This window comes from Mastigoproctus giganteus, chromosome 13, assembly GCF_048544385.1.
Source record: "Mastigoproctus giganteus isolate SK-2022 chromosome 13, ASM4854438v1, whole genome shotgun sequence".
In the NCBI taxonomy this organism is placed as follows: domain Eukaryota; kingdom Metazoa; phylum Arthropoda; class Arachnida; order Uropygi; family Thelyphonidae; genus Mastigoproctus; species Mastigoproctus giganteus.
Genome location: NC_143587.1, coordinates 5302137 through 5327410, shown reverse-complemented (window position 1 = coordinate 5327410; position 25274 = coordinate 5302137). Strand labels below are relative to the sequence as shown.

The 25274-nt window shown below is 38.0% G+C and overlaps 1 protein-coding gene and 1 non-coding gene across 2 annotated transcripts; one reads left to right on the top strand and one right to left on the bottom strand.

The window, feature by feature from the left end:
* The first annotated feature begins 17908 nt into the window (after positions 1-17908).
* LOC150075734 (cuticle protein 16.8-like) lies at positions 17909-21165 on the top strand. Its single transcript, XM_090387855.1, has 2 exons — positions 17909-17920; positions 20869-21165. The coding sequence occupies exons 1-2, from the start codon at positions 17909-17911 to the stop codon at positions 21163-21165; spliced, it is 309 nt and encodes a 102-aa protein (XP_090243981.1).
* Positions 21166-24125: 2960 nt separating this feature from the next.
* Positions 24126-24198, bottom strand: TRNAT-CGU (transfer RNA threonine (anticodon CGU)). The gene has a single exon. It is a non-coding gene; the product is annotated as a tRNA-Thr (tRNA).
* Positions 24199-25274: the final 1076 nt, after the last annotated feature.

The window sequence follows — 25274 nt, the reverse complement described above, 5'->3', positions numbered from 1 at the left end:
TAAAAGGTCTACCGCAACGTATAGTGTTTCGAGATTATTTATTCACACTTTTATTCAAATTTGTGTCTTAAGAATTGTCACGCTTTTTCATGCTGGATTTGATTCGTCAGAGGAAGATCTCTACATCAATTTGTTCTGCACTGTGAATTTTTTAACCATCTACACTTTAGTTAGTTTCTGTTTTTAAGTTTGTACCTTTCGGACAACAGTTCAAAGACTTTTAATTATTACATAAAGCATTCATTATAGGCTGTCTCAACGAAACGTTAAATACGACAGTAGTGATGAACATACAGACAAACGAACACAAAGTACAATCTGAGTAAAACTGTAATCATATAATATGATATGATTTTTTGTTCATTATCTTTAAGGTTCACCACCAAACTCTGTTATTCATGCATTTACATGAACAACCGAGTTGGGGAACAAAGTAAATCAATGCGAGAGAAGTTAAGCAATCAAACAAAAGTAAGAACAAATACTTGTACGGTACCAGAGATAGAAAGTATTGTAGAAGCACTTCGATTTTGTTTTGTTTTCAATGACTAATCTATGATTAGTCATTCATTGTGAATGATGGAACTGTAGCATGAAGTTGGAGAGACAGACTAAAATTTCGAAAGTAAAATGTCTACGAGCGTTAACTTCTGGGCAAATAACTTAAGATAATGGATAAACAGGACTAGTCAACCTTGTATATGAAGATCTTGTAACTTCACATTCATTTTAGAAGTACAACGCTACCAAGTAACGAGCAGGACCTCATACCCAGACACATTGCTTTTCGGGCTGCTACAGGTACCAATAGTAGCAATGCAAGAATCACATTCACCTCTGTCTGTATATCCCCCAATTTTCTGTGGCATATCTTGAAGAAAGAAGGAGGATAGGTGAGCCCATATGTTTTTGAACAAACAATCGCCTCTGATGTTTACCAAGGCAACGTAGTAGGCATTGCATTGCTAGAGGAAATCGAAAGAGTCATCTGGCTCCAACAAAACGGGGCAACACACCATACCGTGCGTTTAACCACTGAAATTTTGCGAATTGTTTTTTTTTTTTTTTTTTTTTGGAATCGAATCCATTTCACAAGGACATTGGCTACCTGATTTTTTATCCTGATTTAACATCCCCCAGACTGGGGGGAAATGTTAAATCATGGGGGTTGTTAAAACAGAAAGCTTACGAGAGCAATCCAAGAAGAGTTCAAAACACAGTCATGAATGTATCGACACTCAAACTTTTTTGTCGAATCGCTCGCAATATGATCAAAAGAGTGAATTTTTTTGCTAACAACGTGGACACCTCCAGCATTATTTATAAACTATTACTTCCTAATTATCCTAATCCTAAATTGCATTTTCCGTCGATTGTTTTTGGGTTTACTTTTAAACTGGACACCCTGCACAAACAGGTCCTTGAGGTTGTCACAGACATTCTCTCAGATATGCCAGACAAACTATACTTGCTACCTGAGAGTCTAAAACACTGATGGAACTGATATTCGGGTGACATTCAAGTCAAGTGGATCCAATTTCGGCGAAGTCCGGACTATCTGTGACAGATAGTCCGGACTTCGCCGAAATCCGGACTATCTGTGACAGCCAAATCCTCTGCTTGCACCTTCACGATGGTGGGACTGTTTGTAATCCTGGGTATAACTTCCATGCACAAGCACTGTTGGTGACCACCCAGGTGTGAACCAACGTAAGCAGGGGTCGAGGTGTGGCGCCCAAACCACATGGAAGAATGCCACCCCTCTGTGTTCCTAGGCAATACTAGGTGGTAGATGACTCTCATCAACCGGTGCAATACCACCACTTTGCTTATTGGAGGCTTGAAGTGGAGGAACCCATGTTTAGTCGCCAGAGCCAAGTTCCAGCCAACCCTTCCCCATCTCTTCCATCATGCAGTATGATTGATGACTTTGAGGTTATGATGAACATCGTGGCGAGATCCAATATTCCTTACATTTCGAGGGTACAGCTCTAAAACGGTGTTCGCAGGCCGGCCGCTAGATAGTACACCGGACTGAAACTATTGGTAACTCTTTAGGAGGCTTCCGGATCAGCAAGTGTATAATCTTGCTACCTCTACTCTGCCAGATAGTGACTGGAGGGAGTCCGAGTAGTGTGTATGCGGGGAGCATTGTCGAGGCCACGATATGTCAAAGATCTGGGTATATTCTTACCACGTGTACGCCATATCCAAAAATTTCATTACTTCATACAACATGTCCCACCCACTTTTTCTTACTATTGAATACACCATGAATTGTCAAACTAATATAGCAAGCTTATCTGCGAAAAGATCTAACCCTCCCAAACACTTCCTAATTCATTTCACAAATATACGTGGTCTCAATTTTAATCTCAACGATGTCCATTTCCACTTACAGTCTGCCAAACCTCATGTACCTTTTCTTGAGAGAATCTCAGTTATCGGTTGATTCAACTACTGCTCATCTCAGTTGCCCAAATTATTCACTGTATGATTCCTTTCGCCTGAAAGGTTGTACTTATGCATATGTCATTTTCCGATATTCCGTGTCACAGACTTGGTAATTTGGAATCTCCTCTCTTCGACTTCTCTGGCTTAAAATCGCTCTACCTCATTGTGTCAAATTCATCTGTTGTCGCTGCCGTTCTCCCAACTCCACTAATCACTTGGAGTTTTTTGACTTCCTCTCTTTGTAACTTGACTTTCTCCAGTCCAACTTCCTAACGGTGAGGTAATTTTCCTTGGTGATTTTAATGTTCACAACTCCAGCTGGCTTCCGTTTTCTAGTCACACTGATCCAGCTGGTAGAGATTTGAGGTTTTTGCAATTACTAATGACCTTGCACAGATTGTTCATTTACCTACAAGAATACCGGACAATCCTAACTATACAGCCAACACGCTTGATCTTTTTCCCTTCTAAGTACACGGTCGAAGTGAGTGGTCCTTTAATCACCGCAGATCACAACCTGGTGATTGTCTCTTCTCCAATAGAGCCTTTATCTCATGCTATTCCCAACGTGTTGTTTGGCATTACAAGAATGCCAAACAACACGTTGACCTACGAGACTTCTTTTCTTCTTTTCCTTGGTTGGATTACTGTTTCAAAACTTCTGATATCAACGTTTGCTCAGATCGTGTCAGTGAAATTGTTCTTGTAGGAATAGAATCCTTTATTCCACACTCCACTTTAAAATCTCGTCCTTTATCTAAACCTTGATTTTCCAATAAATGTGCTAAGGCTGTTCAAGAGAAGAACTTGTTTCCATTCTTCAGTTTCATTTTCTGCCTACGCCAAAGCTCCCAACAATTGTAAAGCAGTTATTAATCAGTCAAAACTAGAGTTTGAACAGGCTAAGAGTAGAAAACTTGCTTCTTGCCCTAATGGTAGCCGAGCATTCTGGTCTCTTACCAAAGCTATTGGCCGCAACTTTTGCCCATCTCTGTTCACACCTCTGTCACAACCAGATGGTTCTGTTGTCACTTCAGCCAAGGATAAAGCTGACCTGCTAGCATCCCATTTTTCTTCCAACTCATGTGTTAATGATCTTGATAAAAACACCTCCCACCATTCCCAACACGCACTCCATTCAATGCCTTCTGTGGTCTTCCGTCAAAAGGATGTCGGAAATACCAGGTCCTTATGGTATTTCTCCACTTGTTCTCAAAAACCTATGTGCTCCTGAACTTACTCCTGAACTTTACCGCCTTTTTTCACTCTCTTATTCCAAAGGTGTTTTCCTTCTGCTTGGAAATTTGCTCATATCCAGCGAGTTCCTAAAAAGGGTGACAAATCCCTCTCATCCAATTATCGTCCCATTGCAATTACTTCTACTCTTTCTAAAGTAATGGAGAAATCAATTAACCGCCAACTCTTAAACTACCTAGAAACCTTCCGTCTGATCAACGATCGCCAGTATGGATTCCGTCAGTGTCGATCCACTGGTGATATTCTGGCTTATGTTACCCATTTATGGACAAATTCATTGGAAAAGTTCGGTGAAACACAAGCAATTGCTCTAGACATCTCAACGGCTTTCGATCGTGTTTGGCATAAAGGTCTTCTAAACAAGCTTCCATCTTATGGTTTGCCAACTGTTTTTAGTAATTGGTTATCTAGTTTTCTCTGTGATCGCTCACTGAGGGTGATGGTAGATGGCTCTCTGTCTTCTAACTTCTCCACTAATGCTGGTGTCCTCCAAGGTTCAATTCATTTCCCCACTCTTTTCCTCTTGTATATTAATGACCTTCTTCCATTGACTCTAAATCCTATCCATAGTTTTGCCGATGATAGCACATTGCATTTCAATTTCCATTTTGAGAAACCTTGCCCTGCTTAATCAGCTTCAACTTCTCAAAAAATCTGCTACCAATTCCTTAAATGCGGATCTTCAGGTAATCCTCCAGTGGGGCAAAGACAACTTAGTTGATTTCAATCCTCCTAAAACTCAACCTTGCCTTATATCTCGCAAAAAAGGATTCTTCTGCTCCTATGCTTATCTTTAGTGACACTCCGATTTCTAGGCAAAATAATATATCTCTTTTGGGGATAACCCTGACTTCTAATCTCTCTCTCTTGGCACAAGCACATTACAAGTGTTGGTTCCTCTGCATCTAAAAAACTTGGTTTTCTCTTTCGCTCTCGGCGTTACTTTCCTTCCAAACAGCTGTTCACTCTGGAGAAATTGCAAAACCGCCCTACCGTGGAATATTGTTCCTACATCTTCTTCTTCAAGAGAAGTGTTTCCATTTATAACGGGTTTTCTCAGCTTACAAGTTATTTCTTGGTAGGAATTTTGTCCCGCCATAAAGTGCGGTTCTGGGTGTCTTGGTCGGTTAAGCCTCGGGCTGTCATGCGCTCCCGTACTCCATCCATCCATGTGCTCCTAGGTCTTCCTCTTCTCCTTCTCCTTCTCCTTCTCCTTCTTCCAGGAGGTATCCTGGAAGAAGGAGAAGGAGATATCTCCTTCTCCTTCTCCTTCTTCCAGGAGGTATTCCAGGATAGCCTTTGGATATCTGTTTTCTTGCATCCGTTTTACATGTCCATACCATGTTAGACGCTTGTCTTTGATGGTGTCAATAATAGTCTTTTTCACTTTCATTTTTTCCCTTATGTCTTCATTCCGTTTTCTGTCTCTTCTAGAAGTTCTTGCTGAGCGTCTCCAAAAACCATTTCTGTGGAGAGCAATTTGTTTTCCGCTCGCCTATTCAATGTCCAGGTTTCCGCTCCATAAAATAGAAGACTTTGTACAATCGTTTGAAATTATTTAGGATATTTTTGCTCCACAGAACAGGGTTTGACATGCCGATAGCCTTTCTGCCGTCTGTAATTCTCTTATTGATCTCTGCTTGGGATGCTCCATCACTTTGTAAGATTGACCCCAGATATTTGAATTTATCGACTTGTTTGATTTTAAAACCTGCAATATTTAGAACGTGTCCTGGCCCTGATGACAACATTTCAGTCTTGCTAAAATTGATTTTTAGACCCCATTGTTTATATTCCTCAAACAATTGACGACATGCATACTTTGCATCTTCTAAGTCTTGTGCTATCACCACCTGATCATCTGCAAAAAGTAAATTGTGAATATAGGTGTTCTTATTAATCAGCAATCCCATTTTATTACATTTTTTTGACCAGGATCTTAGGCAGATGTCAATATAAATTTTTGAAAAGTGTTGGCGACATGCAACAACCTTGTAATAAGCCTTTTGATGTGTGGAATTCAGGTGACAAAGCTGATCCCACTTTAATTCTGCATCTATTCCTGTAAATTCCCATAAAATATGTTAATTAGTTGTCCACCAATATTTGCCTCTTTCAGTGCTTCCCATAAGAGTTTTCTTGGAACACTGTCATATGCCTTTTCAAGGTCAATGAAAATCATAAAGATTTTTTTCCCTTTTGATTGGCATTTTTCAAGGATCTATCGTACTGTTGAGCTATGGTCTATACATAACCTCCCGGCTGAAAAACCACTTTGTTCTTCTGATATCTCGATTCGGGCTTCTAAATGGTTCCTGATCCATTTTCCAAGGATCTTTAACAGCGGGTTCAGGAAACATATTCATCTGTAATTTGAACAGCTTTTCCGATTGCCCTTCTTATAAATTGATGTAATATATCCTGTTATCATTTCTTTCGGTATTTCTTCTCCTCTCAGTATACTATTTAACAGTTTTTGTATCAGAACAGCCACTCCTCTTCCTCCATATTTCAGAAGTTCCATGTAAACTCCTCCAGGTCCAGGTGATTTGCCATTCCTTCCTTCCTTTAGCAGGAGTTCCACTTTTCTAACAGAAACTTTTAAGCCCGAGTCTTCTAAATCCTCCATCGTCTTGAACTCTTCCCGGTCTTCTTTTAAAAGTCCTTCATAGTACTCCGTCCAGTCTTTCAAAGGTATTAATTGCAAACCAGGGTTGTGTTTATTCTGTTTTCTCAAGTCTTTAAGGACCTTCCACGATTCCGCTGATTGCTTGAAGCCCAATTTGCTATTAATAGTTGCCCATTTCCTTTCTCATTCTTCATTTTTCGCTTCTACTACCAACCGATTGGCTACTTTCTTCTTTTCAACATAAATGTTCCTATATGCACCATTCCTATCACCCAGCCATTTCTGATATGCAAGTTTCTTTTCCTCTACAGCAGCTCTTACTTTCTCTGTAATCCAGGTCTTTTTTGATCCTTGGCTCTTCTTTTTGCCTAGGATTTCATGAGCTATTTTTTTTAACAGTATTTTTTAAATATTCGTAGATTTCTTCAGTATTACCTTTTATTTCTATGTTAATTTGCAGCATCCAGTCTCCCGGTGAAGTTGTTTCTAATGCTGTCGTCCTGGAGTAGATCAACGTTAAATTGATCCATTTGTAGCATTTCTCCTTCCCTGCATTGTTGATTGTCCATGCTTATTTTCTTAATCCAGTTCCACCTCAGTGTTGTTTTAACAAGAAAATGGTCAGATCCACATTCGGCTCCTCTATAAACTCTGACATCTTCCGATACGTATGTCCCTGAATGTTTTGGAATAATTTAATCTATAACTGATCTAATTTTTCTTGTCTCCTGTGACCACGTATATTTATGGATATCATTGTGTTGGAAAAATGTGTTGTTTATTCTCAAGTCGAACTGTTCACAAAGATGGCATAGTCTATCTCCGTTGTCGTTCCTCTCTCTCTCTCTCTCCAATCTTCCAATAACTTTGCTATTTTGTTTAGTTCCTACTCTTGCATTGAAATCTCTCATAAGAAATATCTCTTTGTTCTTAGGGATTTTTTCTATTAGTTCTCTCAGATCCTCCCAAAATTCATCCTTCAAGGTATCAGCCGTGTCATTAGTCGGGGCATATATTCCCAAAATACATATTTCTCTCCCATACATTTTCAGTTCCAATGAGATCATTCTTTCATTAATAAATTGCCAGTTTTTGATGTTGTGTCTCAATTTCTCTTTAACAGCAATAGAAACTCCTGCTCTTGCTCCTTCACTCTTATCGACTCCACTCCAAAAACGGTAGTATTCTCCCATTATTTCCTCTCCACATCCCTTTTTCTTTGTCTCTGACGACGACGATGTCTAACTTGAATTTTTGCAGTTCATCCGGAAGAAAGTTTCTTTTAGTTGAAAGGCCTTGAATATTTGTCCTTTGTCCTTTGAAGGTCAATGAAAATCATTGTCCTTTTCCGTTTGCCGAGTCGTTTTCGAAAATGCAGTCCGTTTTCATTTTCACTTGTAGGTCGTTTATCATTTGTGTATTTTTTTTTTTTCACTGAACGGAGGAGCTAGCCCGTTGCAGCAACCCCCCAACCTGAAGGGCCGGGGTATCTCTCTTAGTCTGGCCCCTACCCTTTGATCTGTCCGACTTGGGAGGCCCTATCAGTAGCTAAGCTACCGCCGACTTAGTTCTCCGGGTCATCGGGACACGCAAGACCCCCCACCGCGACAAGGTGGAGAATACCATTTGGGGTTTTCATAAAAAAAAAAAAACAGTCTAATGAAATGCGCTGAGAACAGATAGAGATAAAAAGATTTGTCATATTTGGGCCACTCCAGAAATAACTAATCTGCCCACACGTAATATGTCCCTAAATTGCATATATTCCTTGATTTGCTGGACAAGAAAAAAAAAAAAAAAAAACACAGTTTTTAGAGGGTGAGGGGAGGAACCGTGTCCACGCCTGACACCGATTAACTCTCGGAATGAGAAAAAGCCCATAAAAGTTTCTCGCGTAATTAACAGTATTCGAACCCGGTCCTTTTCCACTCGGTGGTGGGAGGAGGTGATAATACTGTACTTAACCAAACCGGTAGTTAACCAAAGCGTTGCCATTAAGATGGGTTTGCCTTCAGGTAATCGAGCAGATTACCTGAAGGCAAACAAGCAGATGAAGTTAAGTCAACAACGGAAAATAATCAGAATGAGTTAAATAATTCTGCTTAAGTCAAGTAGCGATTGACAGCCTTTATATTTAACAAATGCTAGTTCTGATTATTAGTTCATTTTTATGGGCCTTTTCACGGCCTGGCTCAGTCGGTGTCAAGCGAGAGTTGCAAAATCCGCAAATTTGCGTTTTTCATCCAGAAAAACGACAAACTGATTGAATTAAACGCAATTACAGACACGGTATGGTGTCGCCACATACCTACTAACCTAACTTAATTAAACCCTACTCTGAAGGGTTGTCCTATTCAAATCTAATTGGATTAGAGCTATGATTCATTGATACAGACCTTTTTGAAAACGAATTTAGAAAACAATACAACTACCGATGACAAATTGAGTTAGACCTCTCCAAAACTAAACTCATCGTAGAGTGATCTCATTGCGAGGGAACTCCAACGAGATGCTCCGCAGTTGTACTTTACAGCAGTTCCCCTAAGGGGAGTAGAATTATTTCTAATGACACGAACATTGCAGATGGGAGGCACGCATTACAAATAAATAGTTTATTTGGTCTCGTTGCGATACCCTCATAAAGCAATTGAAGAAAATTTTTAATTTATATTTCAGACTTAAGTGTCCTGTAATCTGATCCAGCAAATTTACGCACGAGTACTGAGCCCCAATATTTTATTTTCTTCATTCTCTTCTCGAATATTACTTACACATTATTCTGTGGCTAAATTGTAAACCCTTGACTAAGTGTGGTCTTCCAAAGATAAATTTATTTTTATATAAGGATATTTTTAAGAAAATAAACTGGCAATATTTTAGTGATCTGTTTAACGGACGAAATATTAATGACTCAAATAGCGTATATATTCGCAGTTAAAAGGAAAATAATTTTATGTTCCTCTGCCCGGAACGCTCTTTGAACTTGAATAACTCAAAGAGTAAAACAAGCTTTTCATCCTCTTCCTCCATATTTCAGAAGTTCCATGTAAACTCCTCCAGGTCCAGGTGATTTGCCATTCCTTCCTTCCCTGAGAGAAAAAAACAGAAAAGAAAATTACGGTCAGATGAAGATTTTATAAAAATTTCCGTTATTTTTTAACAGTTCCATAACGGAACTGTTGCTCAACCATTCTGTTACGAAACTGTTGAGCAACAGTCTTCATACAGTGCGGAACTGTACTCACATTCTCAAAGCGAAAGGACGAAGGGGTGGAGAAGCATAGAAGTGAAAGCCGTTATCTCTTTCTGAGACACCTCCCGACGTTGCGAAGAATTTAAAAACAAATCTAATTGGCGACATCTGTTTATGAATGTGAAATGAAAATGACGATTTTCAGCTCTCACTACGTTTACAACGACTTTATTCGATGTTTCTTTGACATCTGTTCGCTACATTTAAACTCGATTTATTCATCCAATCCACTAAATTTTTTCCAAGTTGAAATTTAATGGCTCGTTACTCATTGACTAAATTATTTGATACCATAGTTTGTCATAAGCTTGCAGCTTTATTTAATTTTGCTTTAAAAACATCAAAGTTGTTTCTCGCATCCAGCTATTTTATGACTTCGTCATAATAATAAACTAGATTGGTCAAACGAGACTCCCCTTCACGAAGCCATGCTGTAATCCATTGAGGATATCATTTCTATCGAAATGATTCGGCATTATATCCTTAATCAGAGGGTTCATGGTCTTACCCACCACTGAAATCGAGCTCACTGGTCTATAGTTGCTCATCACGTCTTTCGCACCTTTTCTGTGAATTGGGGAGAATTTAGAGCTTCTCCAATCCAGATGACAGTAACAGTATGTTGATAGCACTGTAACAACTGTGTTTAAGTTAAGATTTATTTTTTTCCTTTTGAATTTTTTTTACAGAACATTATTTGTTGAAATAATTTTGCCAATTTTTGAGTTCATTGTTATTACTTGTCCCTCTTCTATCCAATATAAAAATCAAAACTCTCGACAAATCAAACAGCACGCTATAAAGCAGTTGTTTAAGGTTTTAATTATTTATTTTCAATGTCGCGTAATTGTGATTTGTTGTACTCTTTGAATTTTCTCGCACATTCTCACTTGTACAATGCTTAGACAAAAAATTGGAGAATCGGCGATGTGTGTACCAAAAATGGACTTCACACGTATGCTTGGGACTCAATCAGTACTCAAATAACGTATATAAGCATGCGTGAAATGGCAACTCGCCATTCGGGATAAGCAGTGAGTGTGAACAGGTCATTAGTGACCTCTAAAGCAACTTAATTTCGGGACTCGAGTATCTAAGACAATTATACAGCGAATTTAGCAGGTGTCTCAGCGAAGACAGCCCTAAAGTATTCCCCATATGGAAACCGGAAGAACAAATGTGCAACTGCATCCATAATGACCAAAAGGCAGCAGAGCTTGATGACAGGAACCGTCATTTTACGCGATAAACAAGCTAGGGAAGATTCTCTGATCATTCAATAGAGATACGAAGTAACTGTTTTGACAAGAATATTAGAACTGCATAACCAGGGAATTCACAGCAGTGTACCTCATCAAAAATCTCTAATTTATCGAATAAATAGAAAACACCGCCCACTATTGTTTCTGCAGCAGAGATTTTGGATTGCTCACCAATGATTCTGATTCAATGAATCAAAATTTATGCTAATCCACGATGACTGTAGGGCGAACTCTTGAAAACCACACGAAAGCTTGCACTGCGTGGAACTACACTCAGGGTAGTAGAAAATGAAAAAGACGTGAGGGTTATTGTGTAGTCAGATATGAAATTCTCAGAGCAGTGCAGACGTGCTGCCAGAACAGCTCATAGGGTTTTATCAACGATATACAGAAACTTTGCTAATAGGGATAAGGAGGTAATTATCCCTTTGTATAAGGCCGCATCTTGAGTACTGTATACAGGTCTGGAGGACTCACTTTACGAAGGATGTAGATCTGTTCGAATGGGTGCAAAGAGAAGGGAACAAAAGCGTGCTCTTACCTAGAAAAGCTTCACTTCTGCAAACTGGAGACTATGCACTTGAGGGGTGATCTGATTGAGATTATTGTTGTTATTTGGTTTTTAGGAGCATTAGCAACCAAGGCCATATTGCTCTGGGAATATGCAGTGGTCATTCCCTGACCTTTCCACATCTCCGTATTTGGTGGTCACGGGCTCGAACCCCAGTCTAATCAAGAAGCGTGCGCTACGCACTGCTGCTCCTGCCCACCTGGCTGCGGAGGTGCCTCTGATTGAGATGTTTAAGGCCTTCAATGAATTGAGCAAGCTGAATGTGAATGGCGTTCTTCCTCTTGTTGCTCTGGGCAACAAGAGGAAGGCCATATTGCTCTGGGAATATGCGGTGGTCATTCCCTGACCTTTCCGCATCCCCCGTATTTGGTGGTCACGGGCTCGAATCCCAGTCTAATCAAGAAGCGTGTGCTACGCACTGCTGCTCCTGCCCACCTGGCTACGGAGGCACCGATGGGTGAAGTGTGTGTGTGTGTGTGTGTGTGTGTGTGTGTGTGTGTGTGTGTGTGTGTGTGTGTGTGTGTGTGTGTGTGTGTGTGTGTGTGTGTGTGTGTGTGTGCTTGGCTGATGCCGTATAAGCTTTTTCTTTCTTGCATCATTTGGCACCACTACTGCTACTACATGATATAGTATTTGGCTAAAGCATCAAAAGCCAATGGCCCTCCTTGTACCATATGGCAAATACTAATATGAACTGCAATGTCCTACCTCTACAGTTTTCTGATCTCAATCCTACAGACCACATGTGGGCATCCTAGAGAGAAGAATCAATCAACTGGAAACTGTACTTCGATCTCTCACTTTTGGTATATTGTCTCTCTGGAGGAACGGACTCTTGGGCTACGTTCGACCTCTTTTTACTTCATTGGCATGTCGTATAGTAGCAGTTATCGAAGCATGGGAACTCCAACGCGTTATTTTTTCTATTTTTCTTTTTCTTTTTTTTTTTTTTTTTTTTGTCTGCCCGTTGTAGATCACCTGTATTACACGATAAATATTAAATAATAATAGAATAAGTGCATTTGAAAAGATCAGAAGAAGTGCCTGGCTAGTGGAGGACCCATATTTAGGGATATCTTTAAAAAAAACTAATAGAAGTGGAAACATCCAATAAACTTTATTGAAAAACACATAACAATTTGATAAAACAAAAGTGTTTACACGGATTTATCGGATTGGCGCGTCTCCGACTGATCGGCCTTCGACCGAATTCCATAACAAACGGCGACTTTATTATTATTGTCCATCCACTGTAACAATTTATTCAAATTACCCACACCAAATGGAAGTTTGTTCCAACGATCAACAACCCGCTAGCCGAGTTGTTTCGCATATCTCTTCTGCCAATCATACTTCCTCAATTTTAAGTTATGCCCTCATGTATGTAGGCTGAGCAAGAAGAAGAATGCCATCAGCAATAAACTTGCTCAATCCATTCAGAACCTGAAACACTTCGGTCATGTCTTCTCGGAAATACCTAATTTTCAATTTCCTAGGTTTTGCAACGGAACCGAGATCTTCCACAGTGAGTATCCGTTTCTGTTCTTGACTAATCAGGTTGCTCTTCTCTCCACTCACTCCAAGAGATCTACACCTTTCTTAAAATGATCCTTCAGACCTGAATTTAGTACTCAAGATGTGGCCTGTGTGCACTGCTTCAAAGAACTTCATGTCGGACTGTACAGTACCCTTGGTCTCTATTGTTCTCGACTACCTAACTGAGTACTAATTGGCATATTATTCTGGAATTAGTATTAGTATTAATGCTGGCAAATGATGCAAGAAAACAAGTTATCATCACTCAAAAAAAAAAAAATTCGATATCACAGTCCATCCATCCCCCCTCTAACGCTTTGTCTAGCTCTTCCTTGAATTTATTGAAACTACCCGCTTTCAAAACATCAGATGGAAATTTATTCCAACAATCAACTACCAGCTGACTGAAAGCAACTTCCGCACATCTATCCTGTCTTCAACTTGAATCCGTGCTCCCCCCTACATGTGTGTAGTCCGAGCAAGAGGAAGGATGCTATCAGCATTCAGCTTACTCAATCCATTCATAGTTATTTATTTACAAATCAGGTTTTCTTAGAGAGTGAAGGTGGTTGAAGACCTTTCAGTAGAAAACCAACTTCTGTTGCTCGGTGGACAGGGAAAATTTTTGAGTATTGAAATTCAGATCAGAAGTTACGTCAGTCTCTCTCTCTAAAGAAACAGATTCATTAACCGCCGAATTTCAAATTCACATGTGGTCTTCCTCATTTTTTTCTCTTCTGTTCTCTGGAACAACTTTCCTTCACAGGCATTTCCCAAAAGTTACAACGTACAGAAATTCCAGCCAAATTGAACAAGTATCTGTCCTGTGTTCTCCACCTACAGCCATGCACGGTAATAAGGTACTGTAGAGCCTCCCCAACTTCAGACTCTGAAGTTGCTGCGTACAAGAATTCCAAAGACAAAGAAGATAAAATATGGTTTAAGAAAGCTTGCGTTAGCGTAATATGGAGATAATAACTACGAAAAAGGAGCATCGCAACGAGTTTACAGCTGGTAAACAGCTAAAAATACCTGCAGATGACACAGTCTTGAAAAACAGGAATGTGGAGTAAATTAAAGAAGTGCACCAGGCGGGTGTGTGGGCGCAGTGACAAATAAATACGCAGGGGAGGTCTTTACTTCCAAAACATAATAGCTTCCGTTATTGTCGCACCCATGGGGGTGGGGGACACCGGTTTGAGACTGCCAGAAATTACTGTAAATTTATGAGAAGGAAAGTACAGTATTCTGCGTTAGCCATCGTAGTGATCCTCCTCCATTAAAACGGAATTCTTTGTTCGCGTTTGTTTTCGGGTCACATTGATGACTCCTAGAGATCGGAGACTCATTAATAATATCAATACTACTGAAAACACAATAATGTTTCAAAAATCGGCCTTAAGGATGTCAAACTGTGCCCTTAATAAAAATCATGGTAAAAAAAAAAAACGTTAGAAACATCTACAAATCTAAATGACTTCGCATTTTAAATAAACGTCTGAGCTCAGGGGTTAGTAGGCCTTCTTCAAAACACATTACAATGCTTAATGCGGTTCTTCTCTAAAAAGGAGGCCTCGAGATATTTTTCTGTCTTTGAGGGCTACAATAACACTGTCGCCATCCATTCTTGTAATGAAGTTTAATTAAAATTTCTTTATTTTTGTGCACCATTTTAAAACGAATCCAACTGGACTTGGTTGCTTAAGTTAGGGCTGAAGTTACCACGTCAAAAACACTCGGTCCCAGAGTCAGTCCGTTTTTTATTTTGTAACGAACACAGAAAGGATTGAATTGTAGTGAATACACTGCTTATCCTCCTGATGGTCAAATTTCGAAGAAATTTTTTTTATTATTTAAAAAATAACACATATACTGATTACAACGGGAAAAAAAATGTTTTTCGATTCAGCCTAAAAATTTCAAGTTATTAATTTGCAAAAGTGAGAAAGGACTTATTACCACTGTCTAATTAAGTCCTTGTTTGTATTAAACACAGTAATACCTGATATGAGCGGTTGCAGATTGTTCTGCAGATGCTCGGTTGACCACATGAGATTCACACGAAGCTGTATTGTAGTGGGTACGTTTCTTTTTCTTTCTCTTAACATGAAGTTATACAGAAATGTGTACTTATAAAAACATTAGTTCTATTGTGCATGTACGAAAATGCACATTTCGAACTCGTGCAACTGGAAGGATGATAATTCCAATTTATAAGGCAAATGGTAGACATTTTGGCGACCAGGACAGAATTTGAGATTGTAGGTGTTAGACAGGCGATCTTATTTAGTCATTTTAAGATCCAATATTCCAGGAATAAGAACCTGGTTTGGTTAGATGAGGGTAAAGGGGATCATATAATTGAGGGTAAAGGGGATCATATAATATATAAAGGGATTGGGATTATGCATTGAAGAATATAGTTGGTGATAAGGTGTGGATTGTGAAAGTTGGATATTTCCTGTTTCACAACCCATAAAGTCGCATATGTTTTCATTCGAGTGGCATTAACTGGCTGTGCAGGAACCACCCCAAAAAGAGGTCAACCGATACTGGAATTTCGCGAACCATGCTTAAAGTTTGCGTTTTGCCCATTGCTTCCAGTTGGGCTTTTAGCATTTTTTTTTTTTTTTTTTTTTTTTTTCATTTCAAAACCTACTGAGTGGCCTTCAGCCGTTTGTTGTTTTTCTCACTTTAACTTGTTAAAGTTGAATACTTTGATAAATGCCAACAATTTTGACAAATTTGAAGTGCGGGCCGGAAATCAGAACTCTAGTGATTTGAGGCTCACAAGAATTCTCTCTCTCATTTTCACTACACTGATATTCGAAAATTTTCTCACTTAAGTACTAAAATCCTTTCAAATTCATCATATCCATCTCTTTCAAAAAAAAATTCGTCATTAGGCCATGTTTAATGGCTAGAGGTGGAAGGAAAATCTTCACTGGATCCACTAAATTTTCTTTAGTGGATCCAGTGAAGTAGTGAAGTTGCACAACAAACTGGGTTTGATGAAACAGTTTTTGAAAGCCATACTTCAGGATGGCTCCCCTTCAACTATCTTTGTACTAAATTCCCATCGATCACACAAGAGAAGCTGAAACAAGCTATTTTTTGTTGGACCTCAAATTCGCAAACTGATGAGGGACTGAGGTTAGAGGGAACCATGAATAAAAGAGAAAAACAGGCATGGATTACCTTTAGGTGTGTTTTTGAGAACTTCTTAAGGAAAACAAGGATGCAGACTACAAGAATGTCGTTTAAAATACATTGGCAAACTTCAAGAAGTTGGACTGCAACATAAGTGTGAAGGTACATTTTTTACACTCCCACATCGACTGCTTCCCAGAAAATCTAGGAAGTGTTAGTGAAGAACAGGGCGAGAGTTTTCATCAGGACATGGAGAAGAGTTACCAGGGGAAATGGAATATCAACATGATGGCTGACCATTGCTGGATGCCGAATAGGGACTGTAAGAAAATCAAAGAAGCGAAAATTTGACCCATCGTAGATCAGTTTTTAAAATGAGAACTGAGTGTTTACCACACTGGCCTTTTTAGTAGTGTTTTCAACATGTATTTAGATATAAAAGTCTGTAAAATAGTAGCATTTTGTTATAATTTCAGTGCACAAATCTGTCAAAATTAATAAAAATTTAGGAAAAATCAAATTTTATTTCGTGACTTTTGAAGAAACGTGACATGATGGAAACAAATGGTAGTCATTTTTTAAATCAGCATTAGAAAAGGATTCAGTGACATCCTTTATTGAGATAACATCAGTGATTTTTTTTTCAAAAGGCAGAATAGTGTTATACTTAGTAGATCGACTGCATGCATGTGTAAGTTGTTTGTAATAAAGAATGGTAACTTTTAACTTAACCGTTATTGACACTGATTATCTTGATCCTCTTGATATTTTTTAATGTTTTCAGACCAGAAGGTTTTTCAACTGCTATGAGTATACGCTATGACAAAGAGAAAAATCAACTCGAAGCAAAAAGAACTAGAAATAAAGAAATAGTACGAGTAACCTGCAGCTCCTTCTTTCTGTCTTGTCCTTCACTATTTCACCTTCTCGAATGCTAAAAGACTAGGAACTGTACCAGTTTTAAACAGATTCCAACAGTGAGACAGTACGATGAATCCACTGGTTCTATCCAAATGATGGCAGATAGGAAGCTGTCTCTTGAAAACGACAAGATGAAGACAACGTTACAAAGTTCAGGAAAAATATAAAAATGTTGCAGTCTCGCTGTCACTGAATGTAACGAAAAATGTAATCTGTTCTGGTTGAAGTTTGAAGAAGACCTCTTCCTTTCGCCAGCAGTAGCAGAGAAATTGGTAAGTTATGCATCGAGAATTAAAAAGCACGGATTTGATGTGACAGTATCCACAGTTCGTAGAATATTTTAATTTCAATGTTTTATTTTTAGTTGTCAACAGAATCTACTAATAGAAAATAGCAACAAGTAAGGGCACTGTTTCCCTCATAACGTAGAAAGGAATTTCCAACGAAATGCTCATGGTCTGTCAGCGCAATATTATGGAATTCAGAGGTCATCTGGAAACCAATGAAATCCGAAAGCCCCTCTCGGAGATAACCTTGCTACTAATTTGTCTCATTATGGTTAATTACGATGTCGCAGAGAAGCCCCGCCAGCCCCCATTAATCACCTGATACGCAGCCTCGATTCAGCAAGACACCTCTGGTGATGGGTTGTCGAACCTTGACTGCCACATTCCACACATTTCCCCCGGCGCTGTTCAATCGCCACCGCCCTCGCCTTGCTCTTTAGGACTGCTGCATGACCTCCTTCTTATCGAGAGGGATGACTCGACTGGGTGGGTTACGCTTTCACCCTCTATATATACACTCAGGCGGGACGTGGCTCCTCACCGACAACCTCAGCATCCCTCAAGACGTCCTCTCAGCCCGAAATCAACATGCTCGCAAAGGTAAGTTGACTTTACGCTATATCAAGTGCCGTAAATCAAGTGCTATATCAAGGGCTTGAAAATAACTTTACTGTGGCCTGAGATATTTTTAATGGTCAATATTGGGCACCCAACGACCAAGCTCTTCCTCCACTGATTCTTTGAGAGGTTATAATGTAAGCACCTGTCAAGTTACCATTCCTATCAGAGTGATATTTCCTTAGCCTCCTAATAATCCTCGCAATTCGTTTTTGGCTAAACGTTGCCCTCACTTTTAGACTGTTTCATGCTAGCTAGCTTTTTCGCTAGTATGCATGTACAAGTTAATAGACCCGATAATCCCCTTCCCTTCCCCCAATAATTTTAATCCACTCCTATGATCGTTCGGGGGGGGGATTCCTGTTTCAACTTGCTTTTCTGTACATTTCTTATATATTATCTATTAGTTTTTTGTGATTGTCTGAAATATCGGAATTTGTAGTTCAGATATTAACTCTTTTGCATGATCGTAAAAGTAATTTTTCAAGTTTATGTTAAATTTTATTGAAATTTTATAAATATCGTAATACTATACATATACTATTGATATAATTAAAACTATTATGCCGTTGAAATTTGTTTGAGTAATAAACCTATAATACGTGCCATAGCTAAATTATAAATTGTGTTCATGTAGTGGCATGTCTAATGCACCAATTACTTATATGCAATTGAGGGTAATAGTGAAGAAGGTTAAAAGGGATTTTAAAACTAGCATTTAACAAAATAAATACCAGATTAATATTTAAATTTATCACCTGCTGATTAGAGCCTGTGTATACATTGATGGGCACCCAACAGGGACCAACACCCATGAATGTGAAAGTGAAAGCAATCAGCAATATACAATCTGTTTTCTATTATCCGCATTCCGATTCAACAGGCCTTTTTATTAATAGAACGAATTTTATAGAATATATACTATTACACTTAACGATCAATTTACTCATTAGTCGTTAAGTGCATTAGAATCGCTCGGTGTCTGTTAAATCTCACAATTTAAGCTCAAACTTTACATGGAGTTAAGTGTCAATTACTTTATAGTTTTGATTTATATTTTGTCTTTAACGCTATGCCTCACATAGAATGAGACAAACAGAGAGATAAAGAGAGATCCTTAATATTATAAATGCCATAACCAGCAACAATAACAATTTTTGAAAAAATTGTGCAATACAGAAATGCCGATCTGAAATTCTCTCATATCAATTCCTACCAAAATTGCACATGACCAGCATTCCTCACGCCAGCAGTGATTTCTTCGGTGGCTTCTTTGTGAAATGCATGGCAATCATCAGCCTGCCAATGAACTAAACAGTGAATAACTCTCTTGTCTTCTAATGCGATGTGTAGGAGACTGTGATCAAACAGGACTGCGTGGATAATATTCATGATCGTGAGCAAGCCGTAATTGGAGTATGCACTCGTAAACTTCTGTGGCCACAGTGTTGGAGTAACCGTGGATAAGGTAAGCAATGTAATTTCAACTTGTTCGTGTAGATATGCTAACTTAGTTTGCCTCCTTACTTTCAGGTGATAATCGTGTTCTTTTTCTGCCTTGGTGCCATCAACAGCCAGTCTGTTAGCCATCCAGATGGGAGCAGCAACGCTGTCAGACACCAAGATGTGAGTAATCATTTTTATTCGCCATTTTCACTCCGTTAAGGCTTCGTTTCTGGTTCAGTGTGAACTATCCATCTATGAACATACAACGCTTAAGTATACAAATCAAACAGTAGTCTTCCTCGGTGTTGTAAATACTGTGTGATCTTAGTTTCCTAGGTTCTCATTTTAAACGACCCAGCCCAAACCATCCGTGGAGTAACTCGAACTGCAGTCCAAAACCAGATGGGTAAGTCTCGTTGCCTTGACAGGTGTTGACAGGGGCAAACCTTTAGCCAGCCTATATCTAAATAACGATAACTGTTTTAGCTCCACCTAGTGGGAGATACGTTAAACCGTTTGTTGGCTTATGGGTAGTAAAACGTGCAAGGACTACTAATTATTGGTTTCAAAAATACCTCCCACAAGGAAAACAAAGGAGGCAACCCATCTGCTAAACTAGCGGGGGCAGAGGTCTCACAAATATCTTCACGTGACGTTTGACGAATGGGCGAAAGCAATCATATTTCAGAAAGAATGTTCCTCCTCATTTTTCATCTCATAACTGTCTTGCTTGATGGTTATGGCCTGATGTCAGCGACACCATTCTTTTCTGAAAGGTAGTGAAAGGATGTTTCCTTTGCCCTCTCAGTCGGAAGATATTTCCATCTCCTTGGATCACATGATTAACGAGTAAATAGAAAAATTTTCCTACCAGAATCCCTACCCCCACAGGCGAGCCTTTGTAAAATTTGATCCAGGTTGAATTATTTTTTTAAATAAATCAAGCTAATTTTAGAACACCCTAAAGACATGCAGTTAAAAGTAACTTATCTAGCACTGCTAGATAAGTTGCATTTGTCAATAAGGCTTAATTTTAATAATTTAATGAAATTATTACCTAATGTGGTAATAATTTGATTGTTACACGCAAGCGCAACATGGACGAAAATGCACATTATCGGACCAAATTGATTTCTAGTTTTCTGTCCAACACACCAAAACCTTTCTTTCAAACTAAATGACTATTAGATGACACTCACAAGCAAATTATGTATGTATGCCCATTATAAAATGTAATAAACTGTTCACTGAAGCTATTACTTCCTTTATGAGATCTAAAAGTAGTTGAATTTTTTTCTTAATTTTAATTTTTAAATACTTAATTATTAAATTATTAAAATGATATATTAATGCTGCTTCCAAAAACACATCTTGGGCTTTTTCGAAAAAATATTATTGTGGTTCTGCTTGTTTAATGGAATAGGAAAAAAAAAATAATAAAATTTATAAAGTCCAACTAATGCCGTTCTTTCCTTTTAATCCAGGACACCGGGAGCTACAACTTTGGCTACGATATCTCGCGTGCTGATGGATCCAAGAACTCCCGTCGGGAGAATGCCGACGTCAACAATGCCCGCACAGGATCTTACAGTTTGACAGATGCCGATGGACGTTCCAGGACCGTGGAATACGTCGCCGACATCGATGGTTTCCGTGCTGTGATCAACACGAACGAACCCGGCACTGCCAACCAGAGTCCAGCCGATGTTCGTCTTTCTTCTGGTGCCGCCGCTCATCACTTTGACCACCACCGACCCGTCGTTGTTCCACACCACCCCTGAACAGAGCTTTCAAGAAGATTAAATGTCTACCCTGAAATTATTAATACTTGCGTGGTATGGTTGAAACTAAAACATTAACTGTAGTGTTAATTCTCTTCGCTATTGCAAGGTTGCCAATGTGTGTGAGTGCTAATCTGTATATATACAATAGTTGCTCTGCTTAATAAAAGGATTTTCTACATCTGTTCCAGTGTCTCCAATGTAAACATCTTTGAGTTTTTTTTTTTAACTGTAGTTTCTAATTTAATTCAGCTGGACTTTCAAAAGACAATCACACTAGATCAAATGTTGTATACATACGTGTGTCTGTATATACAGTACATATTGATATAATTAAAACTATTATGCCGTTGAAATTATTTGAGTAATAACCAATAATACGATAGATTGGTGGGCACTCAAGTGAACGCTCATCAATTTAAGTAATAACCTATAATATGATAGATTGGTGGGCACTCAAGTGAATGCTGATTACAGGCTGTAATCAGCAGGTGACAAATTTTAAAATTAATAATATTAATCTGGTATTTATTTTGCTAATGTTAGTTTTAAAGTCCCCATTTACCTTCCTTCACTATTACCCTGAGTTGCATATAAGTAATTGGTGCATTAGGCATGCTAGTACATAAACACAATTTATAGTTTAGCTATGGCACGTATTATAGGTTATTACTTAAATAATTTCAAAGGCATAATAGTTTTAATTATATCAATAAATATGCAACGATCACGTAATGTTCAATTATTTAATGGCATTAACGATCGCCAAAGTATCTTTACCTTAAAATAAGTAATCTTATTGCCTTTTGTTATTTATAAATATATCTTCAAGAAGTGGCTTAACCATTGCTTACACAAAGAAATAATCACCTCCCTCTCCCAGCTGAAAAAATTCCTGAATATCATTGACAAACCCCATGAGCTGTCTTAGCAGCACGTCTGCACTGTCAGAGAATTTCATATCTGGTTAACACAAGTACCCCAGGTCTTTTTCATTTTCCACTATCCTGAGTGTAGTACACAGTTGGCACATTAATCTGGGATTACTATCCATATGCAGTATCTCGCATTTGTCAATGTTAAACTTCAACTGCCATTTCTCAGCCATCTGCCTAATTTTTTTAGATCTTGTTGCATAGCTTACCCTGATTACTGTCATTAACCATCGTGCCAACTTACATATCACTAAGCTTGATATACCTTCATAAATACCATTAATAAATACAGAAAATAACAATGAGCCCAACACTGAACCCTGGGATAATCCACTAATAACATTAGTCCAAAAGAGCAGTGTCCATTAATAACTTCTCTCTCTCTCTTCTCCCACTCAACCATCCCTTTATCCAGAATAGTAACGTGACCTTAATGTCACACTGCTCCAATTTGTATAGCAGTATTTTTATGTAACGCCATCAAAAGCTTTCCTTAAATCCAAGTATATAATATCAACATTATTCTTTCATTCCAGTTCGAATATTAAATTTGGGTAACCCATAACTCAAAAAAGATTGGTCAGACACAATTGCTCCTTAACAAATTCATGCTGCTGTGATTGCAGTATAATTGCATTCTTATCCAGATGGTTCTGCATTACTTCTTTAACCAGTTACTCCATTATTATCCCTGGAAAAGAAGTTAAACTAACAGGTTTGTAATTACTTGTGCCACCCTTTGATCCCCCTTTGCGAATTGAATATACATTCGCACATCGCCAGTCTATATAAATATATAAATTCTTTATTGCTGATAAGTACAGAACATGTACTGGAGACAATAATACTCATCACGGCAACATGGCCAGGAGTTTTACATTATAATATGTGGTGGGGATCTCCTCTGAATCCAAGGATGCTCTCATAATTATGGATAAGGTTATTACTTATGTTAAGCTTCAACAATTACTCTTCCACTTTCCTCTCATCACAAAATTATTTAACTCCGTGTTAGATTTTGATGAACTTCTGGCATTTCCTTCTCTAAAGAACTAATTTTGAACGTAGATGCAAAATACCTATTCACTTTGTCAGCGACCCGAGCAGGATTGTCAACAGTTAAATCACCGACATCAAGTGGGACCTACAATTTTGACACATAAAATATAATTTTTGCTGCATACAGTTTTCTCAGTTTCGGTTGTGTGGTGTATACCCAGAGATAGGCTACCGCCGGTTCAAAAACACTGCTCCAGACTATACATGTACAGAGTATTTTAGAGTCAAGTAATGCAAAATAAATTTCAATCCTAGTGAACACTTAAATTTTTCAATGGAATATTTGCTGTTTACTGACTGATTTAATCTCAAATCTGAAACAGCTGTTGTTCCTCATCATTCTTTGAATTACTTTTTCCCATGCTGACGAAACTGCAACTGCTTCTATGCCTAGGAGGAAGGTAGCTTTATGTGAAAACACCTCAAAATGTTTAATCTGGTTCTTTTTGAAGAAAGAATTTCTCGGATATTGTTCTATATTTAATACATTCTGGCTGCAATAACCGTATCGTTATTTTAATAATAAAGTTTAATTAAAAGCGCTTTATTTTTAGGCAACATTTTAAAAGCAACGTGACTGGACCTGGTTACTTAAATTAGATCCACAGCTTCAAGCTTTTTATTTTGGCGATGAAGAATAATGTGATGACCAGCAAATACTCGAATTCTCCGATCTTAGAATCAGTCATTCCTTTTAATAACGAACGCAAAAACTAATTTGTTTATTGTAATCGCATGAGCAACTTAGGCCATATTTGGCCGGAAAACCCATGCTATCCTCGCCTGTGACCGACGAACGCAGCCACTTTGTGAGAAATACCCAAAAATTGATAGGATTCGAACTCAGATCTTTACTACCCGGTGTAGGGAGGACGGTGATTATACCAACTGTGCTACCCACATGGTCGTTTATTGTATTGAAAAATCGCTCAGCCCTTATGATAAAATAGTAAGAAATTGAACTAGTGCCGCTGATGAGATTTGAACTCACGACCCCTGGTTTACGAGACCAGTGCTCTAACCACTGAGCTACAGCGGCAACTGGTTATTGCTTTCGAATTAGAAAAGAATTACTGGAATAGTCGATTTATGATCACGTGTAAATTCTGATCGATATAAGAATCGTTAATTTTTTCTGTATTATTTTCACAGCACATTGGGAAACCTAATTAATAATTCATTTTTTTATTAAAACAATAAACTCCCTGTGTATTGATTACAATGCAAAACACTGTTTTTCAATATTCATATTTAAAAAAAAATGTTTTGCATTGTAACCTGTAATTGTAATGTAAATGTAATCTGTAATTGTAATTTAATTGTAATGTAAATGTAATCTGTAATTGTAATTTAATTGTAATCTGTAATTGTTATTTGATTGTAATCTGTAATTTTGCGTTGCAAACTGTAGTTGTAATTTTGAGCTCTTAATTTTTAAAAGTGGGTAACGACTTTTTAACCACTCTACATATTAGCAATATAGGTGTTTCAGTATTAAATATTTGAAGTTCACTATTGCGATTCATTATAGAAATCGACACTTCCGCCAGGAATAAATAACGCATAAAATCCTTTAAGTTTCTGATCGGTTGAATTTTATCCAGTTAAACATACATCATACAAATTTCATTCTGGCTATTATAAATAAATTTAAAAACAATACTACAGAATTATTATGGTTTTTTTTTTTAATAATTCATTTTGAAATTGTTTCAGTAAGATAGTGAAGATTATTGATTTCAAAAATTTAACTTAACTGATTTTATCATTAATAATATACGGAAAATGCATTTTAACGTATTTAAAGAAATATTTTATTATATTCTCACGCATTCATTTTGTAAAAATGTCACTAGAGGGTGTCAGTAGTTAATGCTATTCTATAGTGTTAATTGGAATATTTAGACATTTTAGACATTTGTTCATTGGAATGTTTTTTTATCCTATTTAATGTCCCGAATAGCGCATTTATGCTTCGTAACGTTAAATAAAAGATAAGTGAATGGAATTATAGATAACTTGCATTTTGAATTGAGGTTTCTGTCGAAGTTTCCCTTGATGTTAGCCTCATGTCCAAAACTTGACTGAAGTAAGTACGAAAACAAACACTTCTTT